Source organism: Siphateles boraxobius, unplaced genomic scaffold (genome assembly GCF_051911475.1).
Source record: "Siphateles boraxobius isolate OS27281-9 unplaced genomic scaffold, OSU_SipBor_1 24, whole genome shotgun sequence".
Taxonomy (NCBI): Eukaryota; Metazoa; Chordata; class Actinopteri; order Cypriniformes; family Leuciscidae; genus Siphateles; species Siphateles boraxobius.
This window is the reverse complement of record NW_027508855.1, coordinates 13,741,838-13,765,270: the sequence shown is the minus strand read 5'-3', so window position 1 is coordinate 13,765,270 and position 23,433 is coordinate 13,741,838. Positions and strand designations below refer to the sequence as shown.

Here is a 23,433-nt window from a genome sequence, read left to right as displayed (position 1 = left end):
TGTTATGGCAGAATGCATAAAATTAAATTCAATGGAATGCAATGGCACCCGGTGGCTATTTTTGGTATAACGCCTAAACAAAATCGCATGGGAACTTCAGTTTTTTGTGATATCAACTTTAAATTTGGAACACAACTTGGTTAGATATATAGCTTTCATTTTATAGGAATTTTATTATTAAAAATATTTTCTACAATATTTATTTTATATTAAAAACATATATTAATAAAGTATATTTGATTTAGTGTAAATTATAACTTCCATAACTTTTTCATATTTTAATTTTTGAAGTGCTTTCATTTCAGTAATAATCTGCTGATTTACAAAGCATTCTTGAATTACAACCATTTAAGTTTGTATAGTGCATTTTAAAGTCAATTATCAAAAGGGGGATGACAGTTAAGGGGTTAAAGCATTAATTTCTTAAAAAAAAAAAACTGACCCTAAACTTTTGAACGTGTGTGTTAAGTCAGGAATGCCATTGTTTGTCAAATTTAATTGCCAACAGAAGTCTGTATGGCAGACATGAGTAATCTTAGTCTTTTCTGCAACATGGGGCCAGCTGGCCCTCGCATTTAAACGGACTGAACATCTGTCTTAAGAGCAGCGTCTCCTAGTTATTCTTTCCCCTCGAGACCAGCCCTACATCTGGATGGGCAGTCCGCATGTGAGTGAGTGTGTGTGTGCACGCGAGTCAATGTATTTGAGAAAAAGAGAGAGAGTGAGAGAGAAGGGGGGGATTTGCACGATGGATTCCAGTCTTGCCAGAGATTTGGAATCAAAGGCTTTATGCTATAAGTTCCCAGATTAAGAAATGCACAAGAACTTGTCATGAGGCTGCAGTTCTTGTATTTGACAAAACTCCTGCACTGTGGTGCAGTTTCGAAAAGGAACTGACGGGCTCCAAGTTTAACTTCAGTTAAGAACTGACTGAAGGGGAGAATAAGACAAAAAAAAAGGCTCATCCAGTTTAGGTATTAAAAGCTATTCTGGTCTCTTATGTCTCAAGTATGTGCCTTCCGTCTTCTACAGAACTTAGAAAAAGAGAGAAATATTACTAGAATGTAGAGAAATTAATTTAGCATTTTAAAATAGTTAATAAAAATGAGTTTGAAAAGTACACTGTATATAAAGGGGAGTGTAATGGATTGAGATGCAAATATAAGCAAATGATACACTGACATCATCAATGACGTCATCATCACATTCTATTTATATATATATATAGACATTTTCTCAACATTTCTATACTCACAAAGTACACTGCTCCGAAACTCCCATGGCCGATCTCATGTAGATCGCAGAAGACTTCTTCCGGGTCATCTTTGAAAAAGAGGCTGGACACATCCGGGTCTTTCACTCCTCCCTTCCGTGTGGACGACGGCATCATGAGTTAGACAGAACCTCTGATGGCGACGTGCTTCTGCTCGCCTTCATTCAGCAGGCCCGGCATTTACCTGCTTTGCCTGCGGACAGAACGGAGCGGATTAAAGACTGACTGCTAGTCCAGGTCAAGTGAGGGTCATTAGCAGAAAATGTGGCTTAATGATTAGTTCAACCAAAAGTGAAAGTTCTGTCATCATTTATTCACCCTCACGTCATTTAAACCAGTATGACTTTTTCATACTTGATTGAGAACTTTTGAATAGATGTTTGAATAAAGACTTGTGCACCATATCAGCCAATCACACACAAAAATATTGAGGTAAACCTAGTACAAATGGCTCCCTTAATTTAAAACATTTAAATAATATATACATAAATATGAACTAAATTTTTGTAAAAATAAATAATGCTCAAAATAGAATCACACTCACAAACCTACAAATACTAGTGAGTGTAGAACAATTCTTTAATTTTATGCTAAATACCGAAATATACCCTCCCATCTACAAAGTCTATATAGCTTGTTCCCGGCATGTTTGAGCATGCACATGTGTTTGCGATGGTAAACTGGTGTGAGACAAATGTGTTTTGTATTGGGGGCAGCTTGGTTAGGCATCATGGGAAGACAGCTCAAGGTCTGGTAGCATCATGCTAGCACACACACACACACACACACACACACACACACACACACACACACACACACACACACACACACACACACACACACACACACACACACACACACACACACACACACACACACACACACACACACACACACACACACACACACACACACACACACACACACACACACACACACACACACACACACACACACAAGTAACAATGCCTACTGAGTCATCAGACATCTGACACACAAGTGGCCATTGACCCAGGAACAAAAGGTGCTGAAAGTACTGTGTATCCGATATAGAGACTGAACACATGGGCTAATATCCATCTGTACATTCATTATGAATGTGATCAACATTAATGTCCAGCTCATGTACTATCAATAAAACACAACCCCCATCAACAGCACTGGAGCCACCTTCCTGCGGTCTGTCTGTCTGTCTGTCTGTCTGTCTATCTATCTATCTATCTATCTATCTATCTATCTATCTATCTATCTATCAAATGTAGCCAGGTGGTTGGAGGAGAATGGATTTCTTTTGTCTTGATGGATGGATGGATGGATGGGAACAGAAAGGTTTGGAGAAATCATGTGATAAGGAAAGATGTTTGAGAGGCGTTTTGCTCAAGTGAAGTGTGCAATTCTGAGGTTCAAACTTGCAATGTTTTTTTACTATCTCTTATCTTAAACCACTCTGCTATACCAGCGCCATGACCAAAAGTGATGAAGGTCATTGCAGACAGCACTGGACCCAGTGTCATCCTAAACCACAAGACCAAAAGCCTCAACCACAATTACATTTCATGACTGAGGTACTTTCAATCCTCTGACCAAATGAGTGAAATCTTACTACTTCATGCCTTGGGCCATCTAATTATTGAATTAATACAGCAGAAATCAATTAGATTGCGGGGTAGCAAAGCTGAAAGGCAGAAGAAGCCTCAACTGGACGAACACGTAAAGCTGATTCTAATTGTGATGGTTAAAGCTTTTAATTGGCATAAAGGTGAATCAGAGTTCACAGTCGTCCAATAAAAATATACAGATTCCTGCACAATGCAGTCACAAAACCCATTCGTTCCAGAGCATTTACTGGCTTATGGAGAAAAAGACTTAAACTATAAAGAAAATGAACTTTCACACTTCGTTGAGTGGAAGACAGACGATAATCTCGTAGGCTACTTGCCACACTGCACGTTTGCCTTCTTTAAAAGAACTAGAGAGGAACCAACGTTTTACCTCAAAGTCATTTCTGGCTGTTTGTTTTAAAACAGATTCTTAAGGTGCTACTGTACAGGGGTTCTTAAAGGCCCTAATATACTTCAAGCAAAATAGAAGGCCTCATGTTTAATACGGTAAAAGCTGCTTGATTTTAAGCAATCTATTGTATAAAGTGCTACATAAATAAAAGTGATGTGACTTTACTAGAGTGCCGAATTGCAGAGGTGGTACAAACATATCCATGTTGCTATGACCTCAGGCTTCAATAGCAACAGGAGTTGACGCGAGTCAGCCGAAGTTACATGCTGTGCAACACGCATGCCATTCCTGAAACGGTCTTTCCTTAGAGCATGACTGCGAGTTTCTACAGTAAATGGGGCTTCATTGAACCCTTGCATAATGGACGTGTGTAAACACTTATAGTTCAAACATTTAAGTTAATTATAAACATTATAGTTCTGTCATTATTTACACACCCTCATGTCGTAAGAAAACGGTATGATTTTTAGAATAAAAATTAAAAACACACAGTAACTGGGTTCCCATCTGCATATTTTTATGCATTTTTGGGGGATAACTGCATGAAAAATAATCGATGGAAATAGCAAGATGCCATTTAAATTTCCAAAATTAAAATTAACAATTTGGTGGAAACATTTTGAAACCGTTTCAAAATGAACATCCAGCATATGTATGTGTTAAAGACGGCATGAAATAAAAAAAATCATAGCTATTTAGTAAATGCATGTTATAGATCTTATTGCAAAAGATTCATCATTTATATTGCAATTTTGTTTTTGACCATGTAATGTTTACTTAAAATGTCATAACTCTCGATCTTCCGGTGGAAACAACTTCTCTTTGGTGACTTATATAAGCCTCAACTGCAAACTCGCATACATTTTTGTGTGCAATTCCCACTTCCTAAAATCCAATCAACAACTAGCTAATGGATAGAACCGAATCCCCAAGCCTATACATCGCTTAAACACATTGCCTCTGTAAACTTATATTCTCCAACTCCCAACTTTGCCATATAATGCTGGCAAACCCTGCAACTTTTTGCTCATACACACCAGCAAGCGACATGACGCAACTATGCGTAAAGTACACATCCATTCACTATAAAGTCATCCACCTAAAACAGTACTCCTGCCTCTGAAGGGAAGATTTAGACAGCTCAAATAACGCATTTGTACAGAAGAATTAATATGTGCTTTAACAAAAATACAAGCTTTACATTTTGTGCTTATAAACCCTACAGAATCCCATGCCCAGTTATTGTAAACAAGATATGGTTTGAATACATTTTTATAATCAGAATGTTTTCGATATTGTTGATAATGTTAATGTTAAATGATAATTGTTGCATTGAATCCCAAAACATTCCTCTAATGAAGATCTATAATTTAGCCAGGTCAAACGCGATTGGTTAACCTGTTCAACCAGCAACAGACAGAACGATGTCTTCCAGTTGCATCATGTCTGTCTGCCTATCTGTCTGTCTCTCTCCTTTTTCTGTTTCTGTCACTTTCAAACTCACGCATCGAGTTGCCGCCTTCCACCTTCGCTTCAAAAGGTGCCTCTGAATACAACAGCATTTTCCTTTACGCTCATAGGCCGAGTTCCAAAGATCTGCATCCAATAAGATTCCAGCAAAGGGAGTCGGAGTCCCGCTTCAGGAAGAGACCGGAGGGGGGTAGAGGAGGAGAGATGATGCAATGTAGAACCAACAGGTTGTAAGAGCCCAACGGTGCGAGTCCGTCTAATAACAACACATCGATTTGGAAAGCCAGTAGGAATAACTGTAAATCTATAGCTGCATTGTGCTGAAGTTAAGAGATTAGCGAGAAGGTTGAGCCAGATTAGTGGAGGGGTGAGATGGGGAGAGAGAGACTTCATGGGTATGTATGAGAGACTTCATTAGACTGACTTTTCCTCTATATAACACTCCTTCCTTGTCCCACCAGGTCCCAGTGGAAAGCTATCAGCATTACTAATTTATCTGTGAATGCGTGCACATGCGCGTGTGAGGTGCATCAAGCCTTTGAATAAAACATATGTTTGACATGTGGGTGAGAGAAGCACTCTAGAGCCAAGTGTCCGCATACGGTCCATGCTCTTAAACCTCAGGCCTCCCACATATGGAGGAACCTTCACAAACACGTGAAATCACACCAACACACGTGCACACATGCCAGGACATCCAGGCACTAGGGGTGGGGAGTAAGATCACCATTACCATTTACCATTAGCATCACAATTTTAAATCACAAACTTAAATATGAGCAGCGTTGGGGAAAGGTTCTTTTGAAAGTAAGTAATGCCTTACAGTATTGCGCTACCCCCTAAAAAAAGTAACTAATTGCGTTTCTTACTTACGTTAATGGAAAGTAATGTATTGAATTACTTTTGCGTTACTTTTTCTCACCTGGGCTGGGCTTGCTTGTTTAATTTTTAATTAAATAAATAAATAAAATAACAGTTCTATTTTTGACAAATCTAAAGTCCCTTTCACACCAAAAGTGAAATGATCCTTCGATGATCCAGCGCACACGACGCTCTGCACTTACTCCCAATTTCTCTCAACATGGGGACAAGAGAGGTGTCAGTCAATAAATGGGAAAACAAAGTAACAAAGTACTGGTTACATGAAAACTAATTTGATTATGTAACTTGCATTACGTGTAACCACAACAATGAGTAGGAGTAGCCTAATACTAAATGGTATATATGACACATAAGTTGTTTTTGCTGGAAATTGGAAAATATGGTTATTTATTATACAAAACAGTTTCCCCTATTTTAATAAGATCCACTGAATTAAATACCTTCTCTTTTTATTATTGATTATTTTCAATTTTACAAGGCAATTATCTACAATTCTATGAAGCACTGCAAAATATTTAATTGTTTAAAGAAAGGGTACAATATAAAACTACTAATTTATAGTCAATGGTTATAAGTATAACACCAACAAATCAACTTAATTTATTGCTACATGCATACAAATTATAATGTATACAAAAGTTTTACGTAGTCTGCGAGTGTGTGGAGGGACTCAAGTACATTAGCTACAATGCTTCATGAAAGCTTTCCATGTATATACCAGTAGAGCATGGTGCTAGCAACGCAAAGGTCATGGGTTTGATTCCCAAGGAATGCATGAACTTATTAAAATATATGAGGCCAAGGCACTCAAAAATGTAGAATAAAAATGAGAAAAGCTTTTATATATTCATGGCTATAACATTAACATATGTGAATGTTATTAATGTTATAGCCATGAATAAATAAAGGTTTTATATTTTTTCGACATTCTCGAGTGCCTTGGTCTCATGAGATTATTTTTTTCAAGTTAACTATCCAAAGAGCACCGAGATACGGACTTTATACCCAGTAGAACTCTTTGCATCTTGTGTTCTATGATAAAACTATATACCTTGAAATCACTGTGACACAAACAAACAAACAAACAAGTATTTTAGGCGTTTTAATGGTATCAGCACTAAATTTTAATTATTACATAAAATATTATTATAATTATAATAATATATTAGCTAAAATAAATTGTTTGGCTTTAACACTAACAGTAAACAACAGAAGCTTTGAAAAATTGATTGTTCAGTAGTGTGAAAGGTCATGATGGAATAGAATTCGATAAAACGAACAGACAAGCCCACTCTTCTCCCAAAAATCAAAGACAAAGAATTTACCCAAGGAGCCCTGGGATTTAGCCACATTTCTAGAGGAAAAAACATTAACTTGTATTTTTCTATCCTATGTATTTCACTAAAGATAACAGGGTATTAACAGGGATGTCGTTTGAACAAGTAATACAACTTCTATAGCCCAAGGGAAAGTCTTAATCAAGTTTCTACAAAATCATCAAATTTGGAGTGAAAGTAGAACACAAATTGTGATCAAATATTCAGTTAAGTACAAAAAAAAACAAAAATCATTTTTGGTGGTGCAAAAAAAATGTGTCATTACTACTGATCGACATATATATTTTATCATCATAAATTTGCTTTAAGGTGAAAAAGTTATTATTATTATTAAGCAAAATTAATATATAACGATATGACGAGTCAAAACGAAAATTCAAAAGTCGTGACGCTGTGTGCGCGCGTAACAACGCGTATGCCCTATAAGAGAGAGGCCAATGTTTTATTCATTTCTCTGATGACTGTGCGTCAGGAGACGGAGGTCTTTGATGTGAGTTGTAAGCAGCACACAGATCAGTTCTTCAGTCGAATCCTTTAATCAGCACTAACATGAGCTGTGCAGTCATCAGTGTCACTCATTCATCACAACAGATGAATAAATAACGGTCACATCATTAGATCCAGAAATTAATATTTACTTATGCTTCAGGCACACATAAAAGAATAACATATGTATGTGTTTGTGGCGAGCAGGATGAGGCCGAGGGCCGTGTGAGAATGGCACGAGGCCGGTGGCGTGATTACGACGCACCGGTCTCGTATCTCTCACGGAGGACCGACGACAGTGGAGATCGAAAGAGGCCAGGCCTGGATTTTATCTGATGTTTTCTTTTATTATGTGTGGCAGCAGTCGACCGTGAGGGACTGCTGTCTTTACTTTCGTTGTTGTATTTGTTTATATGCAAACAATATGTAGGCGATTGCAGTTATTCGTGGAATTATCAACTTTACATGGGTTGTGCCTCAGAACGACACTGCGCAGATGAATTCAATGTTTTGAGGAGAATGTGCGGCTGTCAGTCACCACGCCGGTGTGGATACTGTCATTTGGAATCACAGATTCTACTTCTTGGAAGGTCTTGGTCTTATGTATGACCAACATAAGAATTTTCACCGGAAAATGTCATCTGAACAATAAGTAACATCCACTGTTGTTCTGACCAACTAAGGGAAAAAAAGCATTGCAATTAATCGCGCTGATTAAATCTAACGATCGCTTATCATATCACGTCAAACAGTGCAAATTATACTTTGTTCTCAAATTGTTAATGTTAGCAACATCAGCATTGCGTGACTACATTTAATGTCCTTCCAATATTTATCCTTGTTTTCACATGGGTCCGGTTGCAGTCTCTTTTTTTTCTGCAGCCACTATGAAGTCTTTTGCATTTTACAACGGGTGAATCTCCAGTTATCACTGATGATTGTCGTTTGAACCTTTCTGGATCAGCCAATCAAATTGATAAGTTTGATTATATCAAGTGCTTTGAGAAAAGGCTATAAATCTCCACCTCCAACATCCTCACACGCAATATAGCCTACTAGCCGAGACTCCTTCTTTATGTGTACAGATGTGACGTAATGACGCAAAAGACATGCTTGAATTTCCCACCGAAATCCACCAGTACCAATGGAATTAAAAACATTATTACAAGCTTACCGTTTTGAACCGAGCTAAGGCAAGCAGATAGTTTTGAACAATGGGTGGTTATGTACATGCTCAAATTTATTTTGGATAATTTTAACCCAAAAAAGTTACAGACTGGAGCTTTAAACTCAAAGGGTTGTTCATGTAAATAGTTAAGGTCAAAAAGATTAATCTGACAAAAAAAGTTTGGGAATCCCTGACAACAATAAATTTAGTATCCAGCAAATAGACAACACCCTGATTTGCAAAACCACATATTTTCAAAACTGATTAGTCGGTAACTTGTCTGAATGACCAATCAACTAGTGGGTCTTAAGGCCCATTCACACCAAAGAAAATAACGACAAAGATAAAATTATAAAAATGGTTCTAAATATAAAAGAATAGCAGAGTCCACACCACAACTATAACGATATCAGCACAGAGAAACGAGATCGTGGGAATCACTTTTAGAACTGTTTTTTCCAGCTGATTGACAGCCAATCAGAATCCATCCTGCTTTAAAGAGCTTGAGCATTTAAAGCGTCAGACAACAAAACCGCAACGCGCTTAGAGCAAACAGAACGATATCGTGTTTTGGTGTGGAAACTAATATAGTTGTTATAGTTATCTTTATATCTATCCTTCTTTGTGTGAACGAGCCTTTATGCTACGACTGCTTCCAGTGTCACAGTTATGGACAGACAGTCTGAAAACTAAAAGTAATTGAATCTGTAATTGAAGCAACTTTAAAACATCAGCAAAAATAAACAAGTAAATAATTAAATAAGCTTTAAAAAGGTTCTTGTTTTTTTAGTAACAACAGTTGTTGGATGACTAGTTGACCCTACTGATGAAACCTTATTGAACAGCATTATAAACTACAATATTAATTTGATGTTGACTATTTGAAAATGTTGTCTACTTTGAGGTACATTAAGGCTGCATAATATATCAAATATTTATGATATACTCTATTTTGTTAGCAATATATTGGATATTCATAATATGCATTATTTTGTTGGCAATATAAAATTAAAAAGCATAATTTAATGTGCTTTTTATTTGGCCATAGAGTTTCCTAAAGACACTGAAAGTCAAAGGTCACCATTGATTTTCAATGCATGGAGAAAAAAAATGTTTTCCACAAAAATAAAGAAAGTCATACAGTCTTGGAAAAACATGAGAATATATGATGAACGATTTTTCATTTTGGGGTGAACTATCCCTTTAATTGTAAAAAAGAAAATTGCTCCTTTAAATGTAAATGAAATAAGACATGTAGAAAATGTTCAATTGATTAACAAAAGATATAGTTTGGCAGCTTAATTAGGAATCACAAAAGAGAGGTGGAAAACAGCAGCATTTCAGAGCTGAGAGGGAGAAAGAGAGTAAAGGGAGAGGGGGAGAGAGGGGGAGAGAGAGAGAGAGGGAGAGAGAGAGAGAGAGAGAAGAGGGTCAAAAAACAACCTCCTCTACATATCCCAGGGCACCCCTCATGTTCAAATCCTTACTCACTCTCACTCTCGCTCTCTCTCTCTGCTGCTTTTTTCCTCTCTGTTTGTGTGACTCAGCAGACAGTGTTGCTCACGGCTGACCAGGGGTGGGGGACAGATAGAATGAGAGAAATGGGGAGAAAGAGAAAGAGAAAGAGAGAGAAGGGCCGTGGGAGAAAGACAGTGAGAGATCTGGAGCAGGCCAAGACTAGAAAAAGCTGGCTTTTCCTGCCTGACTGCTTTAATTCAGTTTGATCGGCTGCTTCTCCACATAGACGACTCTATTTAGAGTAACATCCCCCAAAAAAACGCTGTAACATTTCTGCGTCATGCAGCACGCAGGGTCGGGCGCTCGTTCTAAACGAACGCTTGCAGAGACTATTAGAGGAAGTGAGAGAGGCGGAAAGAGAGCGAGAGACCTTTTAACAAAGTGACAGATGTTGATGGTCTGGGCCAAGTGTGCCTTATGCCACTTAGTCTTCTGGTTCATGACGAACAGAAATACTGGATGCCAAAAACATGAAAGACAAACTAAATTTGAACATAACAGTGGGACGCAAGCAGAGTTTTCAACGAGCACCCAATGAAATGCTGCAGCAATTGATAAAAAAAAAAATATTAAAAAAAATACAAAAGTTGGCTGACAGGCTCGGTCTTTAGAAAATGTAGTGGCCGAAATAAAAGGCAACAAAAAAATAAATAAATTGCATTATTCATGAAGCTCTTTATTTTAATATTGCCAACAAAATGTATGGCCCCACTTTATATTAAGTGGCTTTAACTACTATGTACTAACATTGAAATTAATAATTTGATACAATGGACTTATTGAGTACATACAGTTTTTAGATTGTACTTATATTTTAAAAATACCAGAATGTAATTAAAGCTGTAATTAATGTATGTAATTACATTTGTAATTACACTGTTGACCCTTCCCTTACACCATAACCAACCCTTAAAGATACCCATACCACCACACCTGACCCTAACCGTACCTGTATCACACCTCAATAGCAGCAAAAGTGTTTTACAACACAACATGAACACAATAAGTACATTGTCTCATCCATATTCAATATATGCCCAACAAAATAATAGAGTAATTTTTTAATTATTTAACATATCATAATTCTTTTTCATCTCTCGTCCCCATCAAAAAGCTCCTTGTTTTTCTTCTGGTAAGATTTGATACTGACAGTGTGAACAAGTTCATGTAGCCTCAGAGAAGTACACGAGGAGGAATTGAGTCGTGCAGTTTGCAGAATGATTCACTCCTTACTATGAAAAGCTTAAAAAAATCATAAAAAGAAGTCTCTAGGTAGGAGGCTTTTTGTAGCGCAGAGTTCAGGCATGGCACAAATTCTACCTGGGAAAGTATTTAAGGTCAATGACACAATGTTACAGTGGGTCTAAACATGAGCCAGAGGTTACTTGACATTTACAGCAGGATTTCTGCAGTACAACCTTTGTTTAATGTTTGTAGTTATGCATGTGTAGTGTTGTAGTCAAGACCACCAAAACCAAGACCAAGACCAGAGTTTGTTGAGACCACTGATCTATATAGAATGACTAGTCATTCTATATAGATCAGTGGTTGAGACCAAAGCAAGACCAAGACTTTGAGGGGTTGAGAGCAACACTGAACCAAGACCAAACCAGCACTCCTCAAAAAACATCTGAAAGATCTACATTTACTGCCTGGGAAATGTAGTATTATAATAATAAGACTCTACATAGAGCTGTTACCAATCAAAAGAAATCAATAAAAACAAAATTCGTCTTTATACTGTAGAGGTGGCACAGAAATTGCATCTGAATTGGTACAATTACAACTGCATAAATATTGAGATTAATGTTTAAAGAAATTCATATTTGAATATAGAAATATGATGGAAAATTAAATGATACTATTAAATATGAAACAAGCCACCAGTAGGTGGCAGCAAATCACTTAACAAGTAAGTCATTGAATCATTTATTCAACCATTTTGTTCAAAGTAGCTGATTTGATCAGTAAGGAATAGGGATGGGAATCGAGAAGAAGAACCGGTGCCCAGTGAACCAATTCCTTGGAACCGTTAGTATGCCTGCTTAACGATTCCGCTTATCGGTTCCGCTCGTTGCAAATGTGTCATGATGTCACACACGCGCTGCCTTGTTTTGGTTCAGAATGCAGCAAATATCGAGGCAGAAGCGCTCTAAAGTTTGGTTATATTTTACGCGAAAGAACGACAATATCAGGCGCCGTCTAGGGCTTAAATCAAACTTCATTCACGAACAGTCGCACACATATGTGTGCGACTGTTCGTGAATGAAGTTTGATTTAAGTAATAAAGATTTAAGATTTAAGTGATAAACTTGATTTAAGTTTCATATGAGTATGAAACACATACTCATATGAGACACACGCGCACGCGCGCACAAACTCTCCACACACATACTCATAAGACGCGAGCGCGCACACACACACACACACACACACTCAAACTCGCGCACATACTCAATGAGAGTATGACGGCGCCTCATAACAATACGGTCACTTGCAACACTTGTAAAATTTCCATTTCGTCAAAGGGGGGAACTACCTCGAATATAGCATAGCTCTACGCAATTACACTAGTTTAACTGACTAGAGGCCCAAAGAGAAGGGAATGAATAGTTGAAAAAGTCGTTATTTATGTTTGTTTTTGCTCACAAAAAGTATTCTCGTCGCTTGATAAACTTAAGATTGAGCCACTGTAGTCATTTGGACTATTTTAACGATATCTTTAATAACTTTTCGAGGCCGGCAAGTTTCAATCCCTCAAGAAGCCTATGGACTAGTATGGAGGAGTGATCCAGCTCTCAGATTTCATCAAAAATATCTTAATTCGTGTTCCGAAGATGAACGAAGGTCTTACGGGGCTGGAACAACAGTGAGTAAATACTGACTGATTTTCATTTTTGGGTGAACTATCTCTTTAACCCCAGGATGATCCATTGGAAGTCTCTCTGCTATTAGTGTTCTGTAAATCGCTTTAAATAAAAAGCATCTGTCAAATACCAGGTGACCATTAATAGGAAAGGATTTGTCTCTGGAGTAACCTGGGGTTAAGGGGAGACAGCATGCTGACAGGCATCTGTGACTATGTTTACAGCTGTAGTTTAGGGCACTGGGTCGCTGCTTCATGCCCTGAGAGATAAGATAATTTCAGCAACATGTGAGAGAAAATAAAGGGTGTTATGCTTGACTAACCAGAGGAGAACACTTTCAGTTTGTAATTAAAAGTACACTATAATATAGACAAGGGTTGTAGGGTTTTTTATATAACCCAAGAAGAACATGAACAAAATCAATAAGGGTAAAAAAAAGATAGAAATAGGATCCCGCTTTTGTTAACAAAAATAGAGGAAAAAACAACTATCATCATTAGGCATTAAACTCATATTTGTTTCGCCAGTGGAGCACAACATGAGATGTGAGCTCTTTTACAAACTAGTTACTAAAATAAATAATTAAATAGAAATATAATAATAATCATTATTATTAATAATATTATTATTATTAATATAAAGTAGTTTTTGGGTCAGTATTATGTTTTTAAAGAAATTATTACTTTTGATCAAGTTAATCAGTCCTTTATGAATAAAAGAGACTATAAAGAGGTTACAAAACATTTCTATAAAAAAAAAAAAATGGATCACAGTTTCCACAAAAATTGAGCAGCACGACTGTTTTCAACATTGATAATGGTTAGAAATGAGAAAAATCAGCATATTAGAGTGATTTCTGAAGGATCATGTGACACTGGAGTAATGATGCTGAAAATTCAGCTTTTCCATCACAGGCAAAATACTGTATATCTGTCATGATTCCTGTCTGGTGTTCTCCTTGTCTTGTGTGGACTTTTGTTATTTCCTGTTCTGTGCCATGTTTTGTAGTCCTTTGTAGTTTTTTTCTGTAACTATGAGGTAAGGACAAAGCGGAGAGAGAATCCAAATGCAAGCACTACTTTAGTAAAACAAACAGGTAATCCAGGGCAAACAACAGAACATGGAGCTCAGGACAGGAACAAGGACCAGCAAACAGCTACAAGCCACAACGACCGACAAACAACAACTGAAGCACAGAGGTTTAAATACACAGGCAAACAAGCTAAACGAGATAAGGGGGTGGGGCTAATTAGAAACACCTGGAGAGACTAATAAACAAGAAAAACTACAAGGGACTACAAAACATGGCACAGAACAGGAAATAACAAAAGCCCACACAAGACAAGGAGAACACCAGACAGGAATCATGACAATATCAGTTGAAACCAGTTATTTTGAATGGTATTAATATTTCAAAAATACTACTGTTATAATGCATCTTTGATAAGATATCTATCAAATTTTATCAGCTTTTACATGACCATGGGAACTAAACAAAGCTAAATTAAGCAAACCTATAGATGCAGTGGGAATGTGTCATGGAGAACTGAGCCAGGCCTGTACATGAACGAGCAGATAGCTGATACCATTTCAGTTTCCATTACCCCAGCGACTTCAGAATGAACCAGTTAGGAATTCCCAGGGAAGGGAACACGACAACGGATTTTACGATTTCTTTGCCAATCTACTACGTTGCCGCCACAAAAAAAAAAAAGAAAACAGCCCAAGTGCACGTGCTCTTCCTTCCTGCCCCACTTTCATCTCGTTTCACAAGAAAGCCATCATTAAACAGCATTTAATGTTGCCAAACCGCCTATTCATTTAGAGTCACTGTGGAGAAAAAAAGGCTGAGCAGCATCTGTATAACACAACCACACAAACCCAAACAGATGAGAGAGAGAGAGAGAGAGAGAGAGAGAGAGAGAGAGAGAGAGAGAGAGAGAGAGAGAGAGAGAGAGAGAGAGAGAGAGAGAAGAAAGAGAGAGAATTAATTCCTTTAATGTAATATAGGTCAAAGGCACTGGGCCGCAGCAGAATGAGGTGGCTGCCAGTCATTCAGTACGGTTAAGCTGATGAGGAACATGGGCAAGGAAACAGAGAGCTGATAGCGTGGCTGTGGCTAACGGAGGTCAAATGGAAGGTTTCTTTGGGGATTGAGGGGGGAATGGGGTTTGTAACCACTACAAAATCCAACCCATTCAGTCCAAAATTCATCCCACAGCCTTTCGTAGCTCAGCAAATATAGTTTTTGTGAAAATAAAAAGACCGCCTGATGGCATGGACGTCCCATCTCGGCGATAGTAAACGTGAAGGACAATATTTAAGGACATGATCAGTCGGTAAGGTTTCTGTTCTTGCGATGAACAGCATGACTACACTCGCCTCACGGGGGGGTGGGGGGAAACACAGCCCAAGGCTAACGCTAGCCCAGATTTCCACTCCTGATCTTCATTGACTCGTAATCTGCATATGCCAAAACCGAAAAAGAGATGAGTTTACAGTGTCCCCTCACTCACCTGTGCTAGAGTTGTTACAAGTCAGCAAGTTGTAATGAGTTGCATGGATCAGATTAACAATTTATAGTGTCTATTTTCACTCCATGACTCTTCTGATGTGTGTGAACTCCAAGGGAATCGTTCACCCAGAAATTAAAAATGTTATCATATTGATATCATTTGCACACCCTCATGTTGTCCTCATCACCTTTCACTTTGATGGAAAACAGAAGCTTGGACATACCGTCGAAGATCTGCTTTTAACGTTTCATGGAAAAAGGGGAAAAACATAGGGCTATAATGGCATGAAGAGTAGGCTAAATGATAACAATATTTTCCTTTCTGGGTGACCAATTTCTTTAATATGAATGAATATGCGATTTCAGTTTATAAATGGCACCTCTCACCTATAGTCCACTTACCCAAATAAATAGTCTACAGTTTAATGGAGAATGTGGGTGTTTTGTTGATATGGCGGTGAACAAAAAAAAAAAAATAGTAGTAGATATGCTTCTAGGCACATCAAGACAAAAGATTGATCAAATTAATGATCAAAGATGAAAAAATAAGCCATCTACAGTCCTCCGTTCGATTAAAGTCTTCATATTATGCCCACAGACATGACACTGCATGGCCAGCGCACACTCTCTTTTAACAAACAAACCAAATCAGAGAATCTCTGTAGCTTTGGTCCTACACGCTGGAGCTAACAGGCCTGAAACACAGCCATCTCACTCTGCCTCTGGCCTTCCTTTAGGTGTCAGCTGATATCTAATCTGATATTCTGGCAGTTCATGTTCCTGTTAAACACCATCGGCAAGGGTGTCCGATTGACTGAGTAGACATAGAAAGACTAACCAAAGTATTTGTTAGAATGTCTGCACTCCGCAGTGTGTTTTCAATGTCGTTAGCAATGAAAGGACATTAAAACTCCATTCAGCCAATTACAGACACTTAATGTACATATACTACAACTTTTCTTTAGTTGAACGTTTTGAATGAATCTCATTCAAAGCTTTTATATAAAGTTATTTTCAGCGTATAAGGAGAAGAACACGAAACAGGAAAGCATGACCACTACTGATGGGAATTTTAAGGAATTTAACAATTCCGAGACAATCCACTTTGCACTTCTGATTAGTTAAGGATTTAATTAAGCAGTTGTGTTGTAGTGTTGTAATTAAGCAGTAGTTCTGGATGGCATGGTGGCTTAGTGGGTAGCACTGTCGCCTCAGAGCAAAAATGTTCCCGGTTCGACCCCCACAGTCCAAAAGACATGCAGACAAATTAACCATGTGTGAATGCGTGTGTGTGTGTGTGTGAGAGAGAGAGAGTCCCAAGCCTTGTAATGGGTAGGGTTTTTTAAAGACCTGGCAACCTACCCTGGAAAAACATTGCCCAGAAAATTCAAGGACAGTCTCTCACGTATGGAAAGAGATGGCCATAGAATCACCAAGATTTGGATACGACTGAAAAGTTTAATGAGAGAGAGTGTGGGGTTATCCTGTCTGAGTGTTTTAACATGTTGTTCTCCCTGCATCGGTGGAAGAACACAGATATTCAAGGACTGTTAATGAAACCAAACATAAAAATCATTCAGTTTCAGAAACTAGAACTGGTCCTGAATAAGAATCAGTTTTCAAATCAACCAAATTTCAGAAACTTCCCCTATTGAAATGATGTGTATGCTGTAAACGTCACAATTGTGAATATCATAAGTGATATGTAAAGCATATCCTGTGTTTATTGTATTGCATTTATCATGTGACCTTGCAACTGAAGTTTAAATAGAACGTAATAAAATGTGATACAAGACAATGAAATAGTGAATCACCAAAGTCCACTTGTCTGATACACTAAACATTTTAAAGCTCATTAGGTCACAGTTTGTTGTTTACATGTAATTTAGTCTGAAGAGACAGAGAGAGAGAGAGAGAGAGAGAGAGAGAGAGAGATTGTGAGTGTGAATTATCTGCGTCTATACAGCGTCTCTATGTAATAATGAAGTTGTGAGTTTGATTTAAAAAACAGTGAAGTTATCACCTCGTTGCTGAGAATTATTGTGTAGCTTTCAGTAGCAAAGCGGTTTTTATTTATAAAATTCACAAGGAAGAGGTTGAAAACCAGTTTCTATGAGCAATTTCTGCGCAATTTCTTACCTATAAAGTTTCTAAATCTACCACAATAAAAAAAAAGCTGTGAGTTTTAGTGTGAGTGCAATTTTTAGTGTGAGTTTGGTGTAATCTCGGTTCATCTCAGGATTGATCTTTATTTTCTCTGACAGTTCGATCTCCCTACAGCTACAAAGTTATCAATTTCACAGCACATTGATTTCAGCCATACACACAAACAAAACCATGCACACAGCCCATGCTTACTCAAACACACACATCATGCACTGCAGAGGAATACAAACTACAATCTGACACTCACAACGGCCTGTAAGGACCTGTTATGGAGGACAGAGCGTGAGACAAGTCCCTTGACATCCTATAGCCTAATTCATGCACATGCTCTAAGCTCTTCGACTGTTGTTCTGGTACACTTGAGTAACACGGGCACTGCAAGAGGTACAAAAAAAGCTCAACTCTAACATATTGAATGAATTTAATGGTGAGCATCAAATTACCCATACAATTAATGTATTCCTTTTCGATGTAATACTTAATTTAACCTTGTTTGCCATGCTTTGCATATTAAAAGATGCAATTTTTTGTCTGTGTCAGGCAGAAATGTCAAGTAAAGAGAGGACACAAAAATACAGGGAAAGACTCAATGCTGACCATACAAGGAGAGAGGAGGTCCTGAGGGAAAGGAGGAACAAGTAAAGAGATCATGCCAGTTCACACAGAACAGACATCTTCTAGAGGGATTGGAATCTGATATAATTATTGACTGTCCATACTGTTCATAATTATTGAAGCATACTGTTCATATCCAGATTTGTGTGAGATTTGATATCCGATTTGAGTGAAGATCTTTTACAGTGAAGGTTAGTAATTGTTTTTCTTATCCATCACCCATCACCAGTGGGGTTCCACAAGGGTCCATTTTGGGCACTGTCTTGTTTTCATTATACATTTTTTTTTTTAAATATGGTATTTCTTACCATCTATTTGCCTTTTAGACCTAATTGTAATATTTCTTGTGCAACACTCCATGGGTTTCTGGTTTTTCGTAGGTTGTTTTTGTTTGTTTTTATTTTTTATTATTGCTTTATGTACTTGGGATGTACAGCACTTTAGAGTTACTGTGTAGCCTGTAAAGTGCTCTATAAATAAATACAATAGAATCTGTGACCCATGTTGTCTTCTGTAATATCTGCATTGGTTTCTATGGGTATACGCCAAAAAAAACAACAGCAACGTGGAGGGGTTTGCAATAGAAATGTTTTTTGCTGTATATACACAACATGAAAGTAGCGGTGTTTCCATTACCCTTCAAATTGAGCTAATTGAAATTGCGAATGGAAAATACACCCAATGGAAACACGTCAATATTGCGAAAACTTCTAATGCAAAAAATAACTATATTCATAGCCTCATAAATTTCAGAAGGTCAAAAACATTTGTTCACACTGTCAGTCCAAATCCGATCACCTCAGTATTGTCTTAATTTACATCTCATTCCCTTCACCCCTCTTCTCCGATCTCTTCTCTCCACATGAAATTCACCCAAAATTATCATACAACACTATACATGTTTGATATCATTTGAAATGTCAACAAAATTTGACAAATTGTAGATAAAATTTGATTAAATGAATTGATTAAATTTTTACTGTTTAACAATTATAATTGTTGTTACAACACACACTCTCTTCTAATTTTAAAATGTTCATGTTGAAGGTTCTTGACGTGAGATGTTTGATTTACTCATATTTCTGAGTTTCTTAAAAGACATTTTAAAAGTTTTAAAACGATGTTAGTATGTTTGTTGATTTTTATTCTACTTAATGTTAACTGAATTGAAGTAATTAAATGTTGAATGCATATAAAATACACTTTTTTGCGCTGGCAAATTGTGGTGTGCTGTATGTGACCATGTGCTTGTCTCAAATATGATTTGAGACAAGCACATGGTCACATACTGTACTACTGTGTGTGGATTTGGGTGATTTGATCACCACAGGAGGTGAATCAACTCTCTTGCATCTGTTCACACACACACACACTCCTTCACCTACATATGAGCACAACGGTTTCTGTCTTTCAAGCTCAAACAGGAAATCAGCTAGAATAAAGCTCACTTCCCTCCCCTCCCCCTTTCAACCACACACCTCGAAATATTAACATTACAACTATACATTTTAAAACGCGTGAAACATACTGACTGATTTCCTCTGCATAACATATGCAGATATTCACACACTGACACAACTGCCATGCTCTAGATTCAAAGAGCTGCCCTAAACCCAACAGGATTTTCCAATCAGAGAGAGCAAAGAGATTAATGCTCTAGTCAAACACACAGACAAGTGCTGCTGCTTCCCTGGCACAAAACACAAACCACCGGCTTTTTACACCATCAAATATTTAGACTCTAAAGAGTATGAATTAAAGCCGCACAGAGTGAGCGCTCCAAGGGACCACACAGTCATACCTCTAAAAACATTAGCCCTATATGCCCTTTAATGAGTTCCACTGTCTTCATTTCTCCATTCACACACACACTATAAAACGTACAAATGAGTATTATCGTGTGTACATGCGTGGGAGAGTGTGTATAATCGACGAGGGACCTGAGGAACCAAGCCGGCTATCTGCAGTCTCATCAGCTGGAGATGATCATGATGATGTCATCGGGCCCTGGAAGTCTCCGGGGATTTGGAACTAATTTGCATAATTTCATACACGAGCCTTTAAGAGTAGCTGACCTAAAATAGAGCTACTATATTTACTATATTCACTCACTCACTCACACACACACACACACCCAAAATCCTTTACATATATAGTTTTTAATAACTTGTCGCTCTCACACCGTCTCATAATTACGATATAAAGAGGCCATAGTGGCCTTAAAAAGCTTTTTGTTCAAGTCATGTGGGAAATGTTCATGAAATACTTTTTTTCATGTTGATACAACACTGCAGAGAGCACCTGCCGATGATGATAATCAACCAAATTACACTGCTGTTGTAGCAAATAGAAGGTGAAAATTGTACAAACTTGAGATCAATAAGATGTAAAACCAAGCAGGAAAGAGGAAATTGAAATAGAGAGATAAAATGTTGCGAAGGAAAACCTCAGGAAGTAAAAGCTCAGAAGGGAAACAAGTCAAACGACACACATCTAGGCCACTGAATCATCATCCGTGCGTTGGGTTTGTTTTCAGAAAATACACACTGAGAGTATGAATTATGTACATCATCGCAAAGGAACGTTCAAAGTTGTGACTTTAGCTTTTATCCCGGGCTAAAAACTAATTTGGGAATGAAATTAGTGCACTGTCATGCTCTTTTTTCCTTCTCACACCCTTTGTCATTTTATCCATTTCCCAGAATGCACCAAATCAAAACATTCATTTAAAATATATACAAATAAATAAACTATGCAAAAAAAAAAAAAAAATGCCTGTGTGTATTAAAGTGGAATTTGAGTGAAACTATTTGGTTTGCTTTTTGCTTATTTGCTTTGGGGGAGGAAGCAGTGACCAGAAATAAAACAAGGAAAGCCACATTTTGGATCACAAACTCCATTAATCATTCAGAGCACTAATGCACTACTGAGTGTCAGTTACTTTGATGAATTCCTGCTTCTAAATTTAGACTTTTTACCAAAAAGGTATCAATTTCCCAAAAACAAAGAAAGTGGAGAGTGAGTGCACAGATATCCAAAAAGAAATCAAAGATCCAAGACACCCAACAAAATAGAGAAAAACACAATACAGACTGAAAATTTAGAGCTCTTCTTTGGAAAATGTACTTCTTCTATGGGATACAAACAGAAATATTTTTTTTTTTCATTTCTGAGTGAACTAACCAAAACATATTGGGCTTAACACTTTTATTGCCACAGCCCCCAAAATATGCCTGCAAATTATTTTATTCAAAATTTACCAGATATTTCCCGATATTTTATATTTTAACCTGCTGAACCTGAATAGAAACATTAAACTATAGCGGTCAATAAAACCATTTTGATTAATCTCATAAATTCCGATTCCGAATAGTCTTTAAAACGCAGGATGTACTAATGTCAAATTTGGTCAATTTTTTAAATTTATTTATTTATTCTTTTTTCTCAGAAGCTTTCGACAAATACCCTAGCACCCCTTTGCACCCCCCACCCAGGGTTTCCCAGACCACAGTTTTAAAACCCCATGCCAAACAGACTTCATCCCTATAGGAAGAAGTTAAGAAATTAAATAACATTCATCCCTACTCCAGCACTCTTTGTGAGGTTCCGTCAACATTTGCGAAGGTAAGTGGAATATGTCATTCCCATAAGCCCTTGCCGCATCTAGTAGAGCCCTTTAGGCCCAGCATGCAGCAGCAATTATGGTCCTGACCAGACAGTGCTGTCATATGCTGTTCCTTACTCATCATTCCCCTGAGAGAGCGCGTCGAGGTGTGTGTGTTACCAGGAACTCACTGCACAGGGGACATCAGAACCAAAAAAAGATCCAAAACAGACAGCTGTGACATCAAGAGTCTGATGTGGCCAAATGTTTCGTCTTGTATACCTGACTATTGATTTGTCAGTTCTATAAAGCTTCTGTTATTCAACTCTATGTTCATCTGATCTCCTGCTGTCTCTCTACATCTATGCAAATTAGTCTGGTCAAGCCTCTCACCATGTTTCCACCAACAAGCAATTTATCTGTCCTGCAGTCTGTTAAGGCTTTTTTACTGCTAGTCACTTTATCATGTTACACTAGTTAGGATGTGGTGCTTTTCTGTTAAAAGGACCACAAAATGCCCCGCACATCTACAGTACCGTAAACAAAACATGATGGTAAGGCGCCATGAGATCACTTCCTGTAAGACAGGATATGAGCATCTGTCACCACAGGAAATGATTACTACATGTAAGAGACTGTGTGTTAATCTTACTCCTCGCTTCTTATCTCCACCCCCTTAGGATGCGATGGAAGGATACACTGGTGTATCCTTACTCATGACTCCTCAGGAAGCTTCATCGCTCCTCGCGGTGTAATTAGAGAATCGAGATGTCCTTCAAGGTGGCTGACTTCGATCGGTCTCGAGGACACGGGCTGGAGGACTAAGGAGCGAGGAAGCATTAATTTGATTATTGAGATGCACCCTTAGCATTTCCTTTGCTTCTCCCAAATCCTGATGTGCTATTCTACCTCACATGGTGGGTGCTAAAACAGCTGTATAAGAATGCCATGCATTATGTAATACATTAACTTTGTATTACATAAACGGATAGTTCACCCAAAACTGAAAATTCTCATCCACATGTCCAAACCTGTATGACTTTATTTCATCTGTGGAACAAAAAAAGATGATATTTTAAAGAACGTTGAGGTCCAAAATACTTTGGACCCCATTGCCTTTCATTGCACGGATAAAATCCCAGACGTTTTTTAAAATATCCACTTTCTTTCTATTTTATATCAGTTTATCCACATAATGTTCAGCAGGTTAGCTCATGTTCACCTGAGTGTCAGCCTCAGAAGGCACAACCACGGACTGCCCACAGTCCATTCACTTACCGTCTGATGCAATCTGCACACTTAAATGGCAAACACTTTCTTGATCTGGTGAACTCTAATCTGGTCGGTGAATCTGATGCCACTTTCTGAAGTCAGGGTGCAATGGTTTCTACCATTCTGCATGGAAACAAAATTGTTTACTGGATACAGAATACTAAAAGCGCTTCTTAAGTAGAAATAGATAGAAGTAGATCGGATAGATATGCGATTTTAAAAACACAGCTGTGCTTGTTTGTTGGGC

At 37.8% G+C, this 23,433-nt stretch overlaps 1 protein-coding gene across 6 annotated transcripts in view; it reads right to left on the bottom strand.

The window, feature by feature from the left end:
• taok3a (TAO kinase 3a) overlaps positions 1-23,433 on the bottom strand; it is a 69,002-nt gene that overhangs the window by 26,625 nt on the left and 18,944 nt on the right. For 3 of the 6 annotated variants that reach the window (XM_077241547.1, XM_077241546.1, XM_077241545.1), the window contains 2 exons: positions 23,193-23,309; positions 1,256-1,466 (listed from right to left, as the gene is read on the bottom strand). In XM_077241547.1, coding sequence (XP_077097662.1) covers positions 1,256-1,390 — 135 coding nt within the window. In that variant the 5' untranslated portion in view covers positions 1,391-1,466; positions 23,193-23,309. The remainder of the gene's footprint in view (positions 1-1,255; positions 1,467-23,192; positions 23,310-23,433) is intronic. The other 3 variants (XM_077241542.1, XM_077241544.1, XM_077241543.1) reach the window with 1 other exon arrangement.